This window comes from Pan troglodytes, chromosome 8 (genome assembly GCF_028858775.2).
Source record: "Pan troglodytes isolate AG18354 chromosome 8, NHGRI_mPanTro3-v2.0_pri, whole genome shotgun sequence".
NCBI classification, from domain to species: domain Eukaryota; kingdom Metazoa; phylum Chordata; class Mammalia; order Primates; family Hominidae; genus Pan; species Pan troglodytes.
Window position 1 is genome coordinate 126,712,407 of NC_072406.2, and position 14,119 is coordinate 126,726,525.

The 14,119-nt window shown below is 41.3% G+C and overlaps 1 protein-coding gene across 15 annotated transcripts in view; it reads right to left on the reverse strand.

Annotated features, from left to right (window-relative positions):
• Positions 1-14,119, reverse strand: part of ABLIM1 (actin binding LIM protein 1) — a 336,688-nt gene that overhangs the window by 157,083 nt on the left and 165,486 nt on the right. For all 15 annotated transcript variants that reach the window (XM_016919407.4, XM_016919406.4, XM_016919409.4 and 12 more), the window contains exon 2: positions 13,301-13,435. In XM_016919407.4, coding sequence (XP_016774896.1) covers positions 13,301-13,435 — 135 coding nt within the window. The remainder of the gene's footprint in view (positions 1-13,300; positions 13,436-14,119) is intronic.

The window sequence follows — 14,119 nt, forward strand, 5'->3', positions numbered from 1 at the left end:
AGGCTGGAGTGCAATGGTGCCATCTCAGCTCACTGCAACCTCTACCTCCACAGTTCAAGCAATTCTCCTTCCTCAGCCTCCTGAGTAGCTGGGACTACAGGCAGTAACCACCATGCCTGGCTAATTTTTTTGTATTTTTAGTAGAGATGTAGAGATGGGGTTTCATCATGTTGGCCAGGCTGGTCTCAAACTCCTGAACTCAAGTGATCCACCAGCCTCGGCCTTCCAAAGTATCGGGATTACAGGCATGAGTCACCGTGTCTGGCCTGAAATACTCTTTCTTTTGTCCTTTTCATGGACCTATATTTTTTCCCCCCTCCATCACCCCACTACCAATTCAAGCTAGAAACTTCCTGCCCTATGTCCAACAAAGCAGTGGTTCTCAACCTTGGAATATTTAATTTATGTACCGCATAATGATATTTCAGTCAACAACAGATTGCCTGTACAATGATGGTCTCATAAGATCATAATGGAGCTGAAAAATTCCTATCACCTAGTGACGACTTGGCCTAGGATAATGTGTACATTTATGTTTTAGTTTAACAAAAAAGTTCTAAAAGTTTTAAAAACACAAATTTTAAAGATAGAGAAAAGCTTATAGAACAAGGATATTAAAAAAGAAAATTTTTTGTATAGCTGTACAATGCGTGTGTGTGTCTGTGTGTGTGTGTTTTTTTTTTTAAGAGACAGGGTCTTTGCTGGGCACAGTGGCTTATGCCTATAATCCCAGAACTGTGGGAGGCTGAGGCAGGTAGATCACCTGAGGTCAGAAGTTTGAGACCAGCCTGGCCAACATGGTGAAACCCGTCTCTCCTAAAAATACAAAAATTAGCTAGGTATGGTGGTGCACACCTGTAATCCCAGCTACTTGGGAGGCTGAGGTATGAGAATTACTTGAACCTGGGAGGAAGAGATTGCAGTGAGCCAAGATCACACCACTGCACTCCAGCCTGGGCAATAGAGTGAGACTCTGTCTCAAAAAAAAAAGAGAGAGAGAGAGAGGGGCTTGGTATGTTGCCCAAGCTGGAGTGCAGTGGCTAATCACAGGTGCGATCATAGTCCATTACAGCCTTGAGCTACTGGGCTCACTTGATCCTCCTGCCTCAGCCTCCTGAGTAGCTGGGACAACAAATGTGTGCCACCATGCCTGGCTCTTTCTTTTTTCTTTTTTTAGAGTTTGTTTTAAGCTAAATGTTTTACAAAAGAGTCAAAAAGTTTTTAAAAATAAAGTTTATAAAGTAAAAATTACAGGGAGCTAAGGTTAATTTATTAGTAAAGAAAAACATTATTTATAAATGTAGCATAGTCTATGTGTACAGTGTAGATAAAGTCTACAGTAGTGTACAGTAATGTCCTAGGCCTTCACAGTCACTCCCCACTCACTCACTGACTCACATAGAGCAACTTCAGCCCTGTAAGCTCCATTCGTGGTAAGTGACCTATACTGGTGTACCATTTTTAGTTTTTATACCGTATTTTTACTATACCTGATCTATATTTAGATATGTTTAGATACACAAATACTTACCATTGGGTTACAATTGCCTACAAAATTCTGTCCAGTAACATGCTATACAGCTTCATAGCCTAGGAGTAATAGGCTATACCATATGGCCTAGCTGTACAGTAGGCTATACCAGCTAGGTTTGTGGAGGTAGACTCTATGATGTTCACACACAATGGAATGACCTAATGATGTGTCTCTTAGAACATACCCCCATTGTTGAGTGACATAAGATGTACTTACTTAAGAAGCTGGTTGAAAATGCTAGACCCCAACCACGGAGATGCTGACCGTGAGACTGGAGGTGAGAGGTCAGGAATGTGAACCATTAATCAGCGTCTGGGTCACTCTGGGTTAGGTTCTTCTTGGTCCACACTTTATGAACTCTGCACTAAAGAGTTTTAGAAGTTTAACCCCTCTCCAATTAGCTTTTAAACTGTATACATAGTATTTCCTGATACATGATATCTACTGAGGTTCTCCGTACTTCTCACTAAAGGTTCTGCTACTTGTAATGTGAATAAGGAGAAACCCAGGGTTTTAGTTAGTTTTAGTTCTGCAGGCATAGCAGAAAGCCTGTCACTGATGCTGAGGTACATTGTAAATACTCTCTCCTGGAAGGAAAGTGAGATCCACCCTTTGCCTTGCCCAGGCTTCCAGGCTTTTCATGGCAGATAGTGGGACATTGGGGACCTACAGGGAAAGGATGAAGAAGTCAATTTGAAGGTACCCCCAAAGGCCACTTCCATCACAGAGAAAGCCTACTCCAAACCCTTCTGCATGGGTTTAATATGGACAAAAATTTTTAAGGTGCTTATTTCATTTGGTCTTGGTTGATCTTATCAAGGAAGCCTCCTTTTGTCCTCTGCCTCCCACTTGGTCTAGAATACCTCTCTAGACACCATCAAAATCCCTTCTCAGATTAAATGGAAGAAAATCATGGCCAACATAGAGTCAACTCTTACATCACACTTTTCAACTACAATACAAATTTCACTAATTCAATCTAATTAGTGGGAGACCAATCTCACCATAATAGTTCAACTGTCTCACTATATTTATGTAAGTGCAGTTTTTCTACTTCTCAATAGATGTCATGGCTATAATATGGTAAAGTTGACTCTGAAGACTACATTGAAAATGACCTCATCACTTCAGATGCAAATTCAAGCATGCCATCAGGATGGGTGTTTCTTGGAATTTCCCAGTTTCACTCAGATACTACCTTCACTGTTATTTGCCATAGTTTTTATCTACCTATTCTATTTCCTTAATTTAAAAAAATCAGTTTATGTTTATTAAATATGACTATTTAAAAAGGCAAATATATACCACTGTCATAAGTCAATAGCCAGTTATCATTTCCTCTATATATAGTCTGTAGAAACAAATATTAAATGGTATAATTAAATTTGAGCTTTGATACCATTGTCTGATAAAATCCCTGGGCCTGAAAGCTGTTCTATCTTTGTTATAAAGATATTCTGCTTCATGAAATTAGAAGGATAAAAAAAGGATTAAAGAGAGAATACTTTCTCACTGTGTGAAAAAATGCTGTGTCTGGGAACCACAAAAAAAATTCTTCTTTCTCATACTTAACAAAAATATTAACTGAAACCAAGTCTTAGCGACCTGGATTTAATAATTTGTAAATAACTATCTATAAATAGTACAGGGTATCCTCTCTTATCTGAAACACCTGAGACCAGAAGTATTTCAAACTTTGGATTTTTTTTCAGATTTTGGAATATGTGCATTATATACTTCCTGGTTGAACATCCTTAATTCAAATATCCGACATCCAAAACACTCCCATGAGCACTTCCTTTGGGTGTCCTGTTAGCCCTCAAAATGTTTTAGAGTTTTGGAGCATTTCAGATTTGAAACTTTTGGATTGGGGATATTCAACCCATATATCACTCAATGATAAACATTTCAATCATTCAAGTCAATAAATATTATTGAGTGTCCCCTATAAGTTTGGCCTTTTTCCTAAGAATTGTTAATACAAACTCCCTGCCCCACTGGTGCCTATATTCTTGTCAGGGGACACAGGCAATACACAAATAAACCATACATAACTTATATAATATATAAATACATATATATGTGCACACACATACACAGTTATATACACATACACATATCAGATGGTGTCAAGGATGGCCTTATTGATAAGTGACATTTGAGAAGAAACCCAAAGGAGGTATGGGAGGGCACCAAGCACACATATCTGAGTGAAGAGCTTGTCAAGGCAAAGAAATAGTAAGTGCAAAGGTCCTGAGGCTATTTGGTACTTGGTTTGTTTAAGAACGTTCAGGAAGGACAGCAGAATTCAGCAGAGTGAACCAGGAAGAAAATGGTGGGAGATGAGCTCAGAGAGTAACAGTGGGGAGGGGATTTGAAGGTCAAATTGAGGTCTGTGGATTTCATTCCAAAAGATGAGAAGTTTACTTGGGAAAGGTGACAGGATCTGACCTTTTTCTAAGGATCATCTTAGCTGTTGCATTGAAAATAAACTGAGGGAAAAGTGGGGTGGGACTGCGGGTAAAGGCAGATGCAGAGAGACCCGCTAAAATTCTTAATCCAGGCAAGAGGTAATGGTGGCTTGGACCAGGGTGGTTATCTTTGGGATAATGATAAATGGTCAGATTTTGTACATACTATGAAGATGGGGCCATCAGGATTTGTTGATGGATTATTTGTGGCACATGAGAGAAAAAGAGAAGTTAAGAATGACTCCAAGGCTCTTAACCTGAGCAAGTGGAAGGAAAGTCTTGATATCTGCTGAAATTAGAAGGCTGAAGAAGAAGGTTGGGGTGGGTATGGGGCTAGTAATCAGGAGAGTTTGGTTTGAGATGTCTACTGGAAATGCTGAGAAGGCTGTTGAAGATACTAGTCTGGAATGCAGAGGAGAAGTACAGACTTGGGAATTGTCAGGGAACAGATGGTGTTTAAACCATGAGACTGGATGAGGTCACTAGAAAGTAGACAGGGAGAAGAGGTCTGAGCATGTGGTACTCAATGGTTCAGGGCCAGGAGATAAGAAGAACCAGCAATATAAGTGGTGAAATGCTTATTTTAAAAATGATTGATGAAAATTTCAATTTTCTTCCTTCTATAGTACAAACTGTCTCATAACCTTGGTTGTACTAATCGTTTTCTTAGATAATTTGTTCTTCCTTGATAAAGCTGGGTGAACTTTGGCATGCCTTTCCTCAAGAAATAAGCATTCATAGACATGACCTTAGAGTTGTCAAGAACTGTAAAAGAATCTGAGATTTTACCCTACTTGCAAGCTAACAAGTTCACCTGCTCCAGTATAATGGATACTGGCAGAAGACATGAAACTCCTGGATCAGAAACAAAAGAATCACAGCACAGCAGGCAGCATGAGTTTTGTATTTGTTACTGGTTTCTCCATGCTGCCCAAATCCCTTGGGGCAACATTAGTAGGCTAGCTGGATGCTGCACTCTCAGTGGGTTTGTATAAGAGCTGAGGAAACCTGAGCCTAGGAAGCCCCACTCTTGTATAATGAGTTGCAAGAAAACCTGCCCAATACTTCCTCCAGAGGCAGACATTATCTTTATTGTACTAGACAGCAAACAAATCTGCCCTTGACTCTGGAGGGAAAAACTATTTCTATCTTCCAGGGCTGTTTGTTGTGCAAATGACCTTGAAAAGATAATTCAAAACAAAAAGTTATCAGCACCTTAGCTCACAAGAGACTCATGGATAATTATCTCCCAACAAGAGTCAAAATCAGTAAGCAGTGTATTTTGGAAAGATTACAAGACCTTACCCTGTTCCAGTTTGGAATTCAAAACCTAAATGTTTTAAAAACTAAATTATATTTATTTGACAAGGTAACACTTCAACATGGCAACAAATTCAAAAAATAAAGTACTCAGGATCATCCTTTACTAAACAAAGACAGTATGAAAGTGGGTTCCCACTTGCAATAAGAAGCGAGCACATTTATATCACACTTATGTTTCTCTCATTTTGGTTAACCTGCCTTTTAATCAGTTTTGTGAATGACTAAGATTCTCTAGATAGATAATAAAAGGATGAGCTCTGCTTTTGGAGAATGCAAGAAACTACTTCTATTTTTCTGGTGTTTCATCAGTTTTCTAGTTTTGCCCCAAAATAACCCATATCCAGTCTGTCCCTGTGAGCCCAGATGAGAAAGCTAAGGGTCTAAACCAGAGTGAAATTAAGCAGCAGCAACAGTTTAACCAAGAACTGCCTGAGCATATGTTTCCTTACCTGTGGTATCTGCCAGGCAGGCTTGTAGCTCAGTCATCTGTGATAGATATCTTTACTTGCACTCTTTCTTTTCAGAAGATAATGTTACTGTCTAGTAGCCATTTGAAGACATACATTATAGCAAAGCAATTGATAAATCTTTGTGACTAGCTATGCCATTAAAAACATTTACCAGGCTGGGTGCGGTGGCCCATACCTGTAATCCCAGCACTTTGGGAGGCAGAGTCAGGTGGATCACCTGAGGTCAGGAGTTTCAGACCAGCCTGGCCAACATGGTGAAACCCCATCTCTACTAAAAATACAAAAATTATCTGGGCATGGTGGCGAGTGCCTGTAATCCCAGCTATTAGGGAGGCTGAGGCAGGGGAATCATTCGAACCTGGGAGGTGGAGGTTGCAGTGAGCCAAGATTGTGCCACTGCCCTCCAGCCTGGACAACAGAGTGAGACTCTGTCTCAAAACAAAACAAAACAAAACAAATTTATGAATAACCAAGTTCTAAATAAACATATGGTTATTGTTCATTCATTCGTTCACCTTATGAGTACCTGCCATATCAGGCATTGTTCTAGGCACTGGGTTTATAGTGAACAAAACAGACAAAAATCTCTGCCCTCAAAGAGCTTACTCTCTAGTAGGAGGTGAAGATAAATTAATACAATGTATTAAATGATGAAAAAGAAAAAAGATAAGGCAGGGACATGTGATATAGGGAGTAGTTGATTTTATATATGGGACAGCCCAGGAAAGGATCACTGAAAACAGACAATTTGGCTGAACAATCTTGATTCTCTGGGCAGTCTCCTTGGTCCTTGGTCTTTTCTAAATGGTCTAGAACTTTCTGGCAAAAAAAAAAAAAATAGATCTTGGTCCTTACCCTGAAAAATGCTCATGATAAATGACAATAGTTATAATGAATTATAGATCAAAATAATGAACAAAATATATAACATGTATACTTAAAATGAACTATAATTCACATTTAAAGAGACACTTAGAAATGCCAGACAGTGCTAATTTGTCCTTTGTTAGAAGCAATTCCCCCAGAGAAGAATCTGCACAAATACCAACACATTCAAATCCAAATAGAGATGAATGCTTCCCTTTTGTTTTCAGGTTTCTTATTCTCTAATACAGTGTAAAATACAACCATGATACAGACAAAGTAAAACATTAAAAACCTATCACTGGAACGATATGACAGAATGAACAGATCACATTAAAACAACTCCTTTAAGTTAGTGAGATGAAGGCTGTAATGGACAAGGATGAAAAACAAAGTGAATACTGAAGATAGAATAGCTCCACTCAGAACCCTGCAGCCATGTTCTACTCCCACTGGGTTATTATAAGAAATACCATAAGCTTTTGGGATCTGCTTTTCATTTAATTACAGAATCCATCCATCAATTAAACCACTTTCTTCATCTAATTACCACCCGGGTACATTTTCTGAGGTGACAAATGGGAATTAGGTTCTCCTTCCTTCAGAAGCTGGCATCTTCCAGTATTCAGTTCCTGCCTTTTGCTCTTTCCCAGGGAAATTTCACACACAGTTTTATATAGCTTCAGCCATTATCCACATGCCAAAGGCTTCTGAATTCTTCTTCCCAACATAGACCACTATCTCAGAGCCATACTGGACTCTGGATGTACCATGTTACTCAACCTCAATATACCCCAAACTGAACTCATCTTTCTCCAGCACTGCCCTGCAAGGTGCTTCTATATTTTCTTAGTTGGTGGCAACTCCATCTATCTACCCAGGCAGCTCAGCTGGACATGTGGATCCCTCTTCACTCCTCCCATTCAGTCAGTCATCAAATTCTATCAACCCTAACTTTGTCTCTTAAATCTTCTATTTTCTATTGCACCTGCTACTACCTTACACTATTCCCACCTGTGGCTCTCCCCATCTCCATTCGAACTCCCCTGTGGCCCTCCTGGCCTGCATGCTATGCATCTCTCCATCACAGGACTTATTACTTGGTCTCATAAATGTTGCTTACTTGTATGTCTCTTCTAATACCCCAGGAGTTCCTTGACAACCTGGTATGCTGTCTCTATTATTAGCACTTAGCACAGTGTCCTGCATGGAGTGTGTGTTCAATTAACATTTAGTAAATGGGCCTGGCGTGGTGGCACATGCCTATATTCCCATCTACTCAGGATCAATTGAGCTCAGGAGTTTGAGACCAGCCTGGGCAACACAGCAAGACCCCCCATCACAAAATACAACATGTAGTAAATGGATGAGTAACTCATGAACCATCAGATCCCACAATGTCAGGCATTTTAGAAAGTGAGATGAGTTAACCAACACAATTTCTGCTCACCAATCCCTACCTTGTCACAGCTAAACCTGTGAAGTCATGGGGTCTGAAACTGATCTAAGTTTGTGCTATCAACTCTAACTCCTCCATCACAACCCTTTCCCACCTTCATATTTGTTTAGCTCTTGTGTAAAATGTTCAGTGTCCCCTTTCTCCTTTTTTTCAAAACCTATTTTTAGCAAAAAGAGTTCATCCTTGCTTTTCATTCCCAAATGCATTTACATCTTTGGCCTTTCTTTCTAGGGGAAATCAACCTCTGCCCCCACTCAAGAAATAGAAGGCTTTGTCGACAAGGTATACATGTGAAGGAGAGGCAGGTGGGAGGGAGGGAAGGGAATTCCAGGGAGAAAGCTTTGCTGGACTCGAGGTCACAGTCAGAACTGGAATGTGCCTCCTGTGCACTCAGCCAGGTCTTGACCAAAAGCCCAGGCTTGTTTTGGCACATGCTCCCCACCCAAAATCCTCTGTCCCAGGACATCAGCTCAGTACCTGAACATCGCCACTCTAGGTGAAACAGGAAGAAAACGAAAATATTGTTTTAGGACTTGGCTGCAATTGGGTCACTTGGGCTAGGAGGAAGACAGCATTCCTCAGGTAAAAGACTGCTATTGCTGCTGGGACTTATAAAAAGTAAAGACGCTAAGGAAATTCAGAGTGCTGATCTGATTAGGATGGAGAGAGAAGGGTCTTTGGAGAGAGAAGCGTCTTTGGAGAGAGAGCAAGCCCTGTCAAGATGGTGCAGATGAGGTTTGGAATAAGTCTGAAAAATGGCCCTGGCTTGTACTTTCTGATCAATTTTCCCATAAACCTAAAACTGCTCTAGAATGAAGGAAAGAAATGAAAGAAGGAAATGAAAGAATGAAAGAAAAGAAAAGAAGGGAAGGGAAGGGAAAGGAAGGAAGGAAAAGGAAAGAAATAGAATGGAATGAGAAGGGAAGAAAAGGAAAGGAAAGGAGGAAAGAAAAGATAAACAAAAAGAAAAGAAAATAAATGAAAAGAAAAGAAAAGGCTCTAGCTAATGAGAAATGTCTCGTGTCAGAGATGGCCTGAGAATACGAGGGCAGTTGGTGCCTATTCTGTGCTGTGACCTCCCACCATTAGCCTAGACCTTCAGTAAGTCTGCTGAAAACAGCTGCCTTGGGGTAGTGGTACTATGTAAGAGGAGAGAGAGGAAAAACGTGTGGGATGAAGCGATGAAAAAGGCACAGCACTCACAGGAGGAGACCAAGACTTTGACACTGGCAAGAATTTAGAGTGAGGGAACCACAGGAATGCACACCTCGAGGAATCTTTAGAACTGTGCTGTCCAATACAGTAGCCACTAACCACATGTGGCTACTGACCATTTGAAATGTGTCTAGTCCAGGCCAGGCACAGTGGCTCACGCCTGTAATCCCAGCACTTTGGAAGGCCAAGGTGGGCGGATCACCTGAGGTCAGGAGTTCAAGACCAGCCTGGTCAATATGGTAAAACCCCGTGTCTACAAATAATACAAAAAAAATTAGCTGGGTGTGGTGGCACAACCCTGTAACCCCAGCTACTCGGGAGGCTGAGATAGGAGAATCACTTGAACCCGGAAGGTGGAGGTTGCAGTGAGCCAAGATCACTCCACCACACTCCAGCCTGGGCAACAAGAGTGAAACTCCATCTCAAAAAAAAAAAAAAAAAAGGAAATGTGCGGCCGGGTGCAGTGGTTCACGCCTGTATCCCCGTGCTTTGGGAGGCCAAGGCAGGCGGATCACAAGTTCAAGAGATAGAGACCATCCTGGCCAACATGGTGAAAACTCGTCTCTACTAAAAAAAATACAAAAATTAGCTGGGTGTGGAGGTGCACACCTGTAGTCCCAGCTACTCAGGAGGCTGAGGCAGGAGAATCCCTTGAACCTGGAAGGCGGAGGTTGCAGTGAGCTGAAATCACACCATTGCACTCCAGCCTGGCAACAGAGTGAGACTCTGTATCAAACAAACAAAACAAAACAAAACAAAAACAAAAACAAACAAAAAAAGAAATGTGTCTAGTCTAAATTGAGATGTGTTAAGGTAGCATGAAAAAAAAGAATGTCAAGTATCTCAATACTTTTTATATTACTTGTTGAAATGATAATATTTTAGATAGGGTTAAATAAAATATTTTAATGAAAATTAACTACACCTTTCCCTTTTAACCTTTTCAATATGGCTATTAGAATATTTAGAATTATACAAGTAGCTTGCATTTTTTTAATTTATTTTTTAAGTTTTGGGGTGCATGTGCAGGATGTGCAGGTTTGTCACACAGGTAAACGTGTGCCAGCTTGCATGATATTTCTACCTGAAGCACTTCACCATTGCAAGTCTCCCCACAGTTATAGCAGTGACGACAGTGCTGCTCTAGAATCTTGGGAAAAGTCACAGACTCCCTACGGTATAAGGCATGGGGAACCTAAACCACTTTCTTCAGATATTAAAGAAAAGTGTGATTCCAGAATGTTGGGACACAAGATAGTAGCCATTGCCAGATTAAGTGTCAGAGAATATAAATTTATAAGGATAGATGACCCATTTATTTTAGTAACATTTTGTTAAATTGAAAAATAATTCCTACAGATAGCAAGTATTCTTAAAATAGAATTTAATTTAAACAAAAACTCAACTTTTCAAGAACACATTTATAGCATGAAACAAGATATATGATACAACTTTCCAAGAAGAGGAATTTACATTTGGTCGATAGAATTAAACTAAAAGAGAAAAAAAGCAAGGAGCTTTCACCCCACAGGGGATAAATGAATGTCTCTTCAAATACCTCGATGTGTTGAACAGTGAGTGCCCAGATCTGAGTCTACTACTTCATACTTTCAAAGTAGAAATATAAAATATATATAGAGCTTGGTGCAGTGGCTCACGCCTGTAATCCCAGCACTTTGGGAGGCTGAGGCAGGAGAATCCCTTGAGATTAGGAGTCTGAGACCAGCCCGGCCAACATGACGAAACCTCATCTCTGCTAAAAAAAAAAAAAAAAAAAAAAAACACACAAAAATTAGCTGGGCACGGCGGTGGCAGGTACCTGTAATCCCAGCTACTTGGGAGGCCAAGCCAGGAGAATTGCTTGAACCTAGGAGGCAGAGGTTGCAGTGAGCTGAGATCACACCACTGCACTCCAGCCTGGCAACAGAGCGAGACTCCATCTCAAATAAATAAATAAATAAATAATAAAATAGAATAAATAAAATAAAAAATATATGTGGCTGCAGTCATTTATGGATTGTATTTATTTCATACCAAATCTATCCTTTGAGCCATGTCTCAATAAATTTATGAGAAAAAATAAAAATACAATGCTGACTCCAAGTTAGCTAAACTGGATATAACTAGAAAACATTTTTTCTCTGATATACCCCCTAAGAAGCTCTAACTGGGTTCTATATTAATATACAATTATCTGGTATATGGAATCTGCAAACTTCAGACCTGGGATGATACAAGTTTCATACGGTCTAGTCTCCTTATTTTACAGATAAGGACACTGAGCCACAGAGAGACAAGTAACTTGTCCACAATCAGACAGCTGCTTAATGGCAAGGCAGGACTCAAGCCACACAACGTGACAGCCCAGTACCCTGGGTGTGACCTTGATATTTCCTCATGGCCATCTTGGGTTGGGTGAAAACTGGGGTTTATCATACCTACTCACAGGGGTTTTCAGGAGGATTAAATAATCCCTCTCTGAGATGTGGACACAGCATTTGTAACGCTTGTCATGCACTGAGCATTGAGCTCATTTGAGGGAGTTAAGCTCATGCCCTCCACTCCTTCCACCTTCTTACCCTAGCTACACATGCTAGTGTTCTTTCTCCTGAAAACTTTACTCTCAGTGTAAGGAACAGCTGTGGACTCCAGGAAAGCACTCCCTCCTCCTTTATTCATGTATTTCGTGGTCACTAGGAAGACTGGAACCTACCCAAGAGCCCCCATGGCCATGGATAGATGGCTTAGGATGACAATGCTAAGTCTTTGTGACGTATGACACTCAAAATGAAACCCAGTTTCCAGAAATGAAGGTGCGTACCACAGGCAGGGCATAGGAATGAGGGTCCTTACCCCGTGCAGGGCACAGAGTAAATCTACAGAGTGCACTCCGAGTCTCTCCTCCCTTCCTTCTCTGACATCCTTGAACCCCATCTTGAGCTACCCAGACATGCCCTCAGCCCAAGTAACCTATTTATCAAACAAACACACAAAACCATTCTTCTTCCTGTTTTTCCCCAGTTGGCCATGCCCTGGCTCTGAAATAACAGGTTGGCATATTTCATACAAAGATGCCAATCTTTGTAAACCCCAAAAGGTAGGCTTGTTAATGGAAATCAACACCAAACTGGTAGCTTCTTGGATGGCAGGTCTTTTTCTGCTTAGAGGTCTCCCAAGTGTTGTTGCTTAATTCTCACATCTCAATACACACACACACACACACACACACACACACACACACACACACACACAGAAGCCAGTGACTTGGCACCCAATCTTGCAAGCTTTCCAGGCCTCCTATAACTAATGGGTATTAGGACAAGCTACTTTGTAGTAGGAGTTCTTCATTTCAGAGAAAAAGAAAAAACAAGGCAAAACCCACAGAACTGTATTTTTACTGCTCTTTTTTTTTTTTTTTTAAGACGGAGTCTCACTCTTGTTGCTCAGGCTGGAGTGCAATGACACAATCTCAGCTCACTGCAACCTCCGCCTCCCGGGTTCAAGCGATTCTCCTGCCTCAGCCCTCCAGAGTAGCTGGGATTACAGGCGCCCACCACCGCACCCAGCTAATTTTTTTATTCTTAGTAGAGACGGGGTTTCACTATGTTGGCCAGGCTGGTCTCGAACTCTTGACCTCAGGCGATCCACCCGCCTCAGCCTCCCAAAGTGCTGGGATTATAGGCGTGAGCTGGCCTTTTTACTGCTCGTTCTCAGTGTTAGTCCCTTCTTCCAGGAGAAGGGGCCTCAGTGAGCACCCAAAGGCCCATGAATCACTGGTTTTAGCAGGACTCGTTCTCGCCCTAGAGTCTAACTGAATCCCAAACTGGCAGTAAATGATGTCAGGGCTTCTGAGGGCATTCGCTTATCATCCAGTTACCCGATGTGGAGTTAAGGGGATGGGCTGGACCCAAGGCAAGCCCCGACCGTGGCATGCCACTGAGCCACGAAGCTGGAGGCACCATACCTTTGCAGGTGAAACACTTGATGTGGAAATGTTTGGTCTGGACCCGAAGCACTTCACCCTTGCAAGGCTCCCCACATTTATGGCAGTGAATGACAGGCTTCTCTGATGGGTGGTGAGGGTCCTGAGGGTGGGCCACTGAAAGAAAATCAACAAAAGATCCAGGTGAGTAGAGAGCATTCCTGCAAAAGGTGTCATCATGGTATCTCTGTAATTTTGGTGTCAAATGAGCCACAGAGATTGATTCGACAGTGTGAACAGAGCAGTCCCTCCAAGTCATAATCCTGGACACACAAAGACCCATAAGACAGTTGTGGCTTTGACAGTCCAGGGGGGAAAACACCAGGCGTGTTCCTCAATGGAGCCTGCTGTCTTCTCCCTTCTTCCCAAACTTCTCTAGGATGACATCATTGAACTATTGAATACACAATCTTGCTTAGTTCAATATTTTGTTATGTGGACTTGTAATATGTCTTTATATTGATTTAGAAGGCACCTTCAGAAGGAGTTCACTGTGGACTGTAGGTCCTTGAAGATGAGGACCATTTCTTAAAGTTTATCCTTTTTGTCTCACCAGTTGTATTTCTCCCTCCTTCTCCCAGCTTCTTGGGACATAGCAGAATGTTCATGCCCCAAAGGTGCTCAGTAAATGTTTCTTTACTTATTAATTAGTATGTGCTGAACAGTTTCTAGCCTGCTTTACCAGAGGGTCATTCCTGATCATAAATGGCAACTCATCTAACCTGTTGCAGGCCTATGATGAGCCTCCCATTATGTGCATAGTGTCTGATACACACACTGCAGGCAGTAAATTTTTAAAAA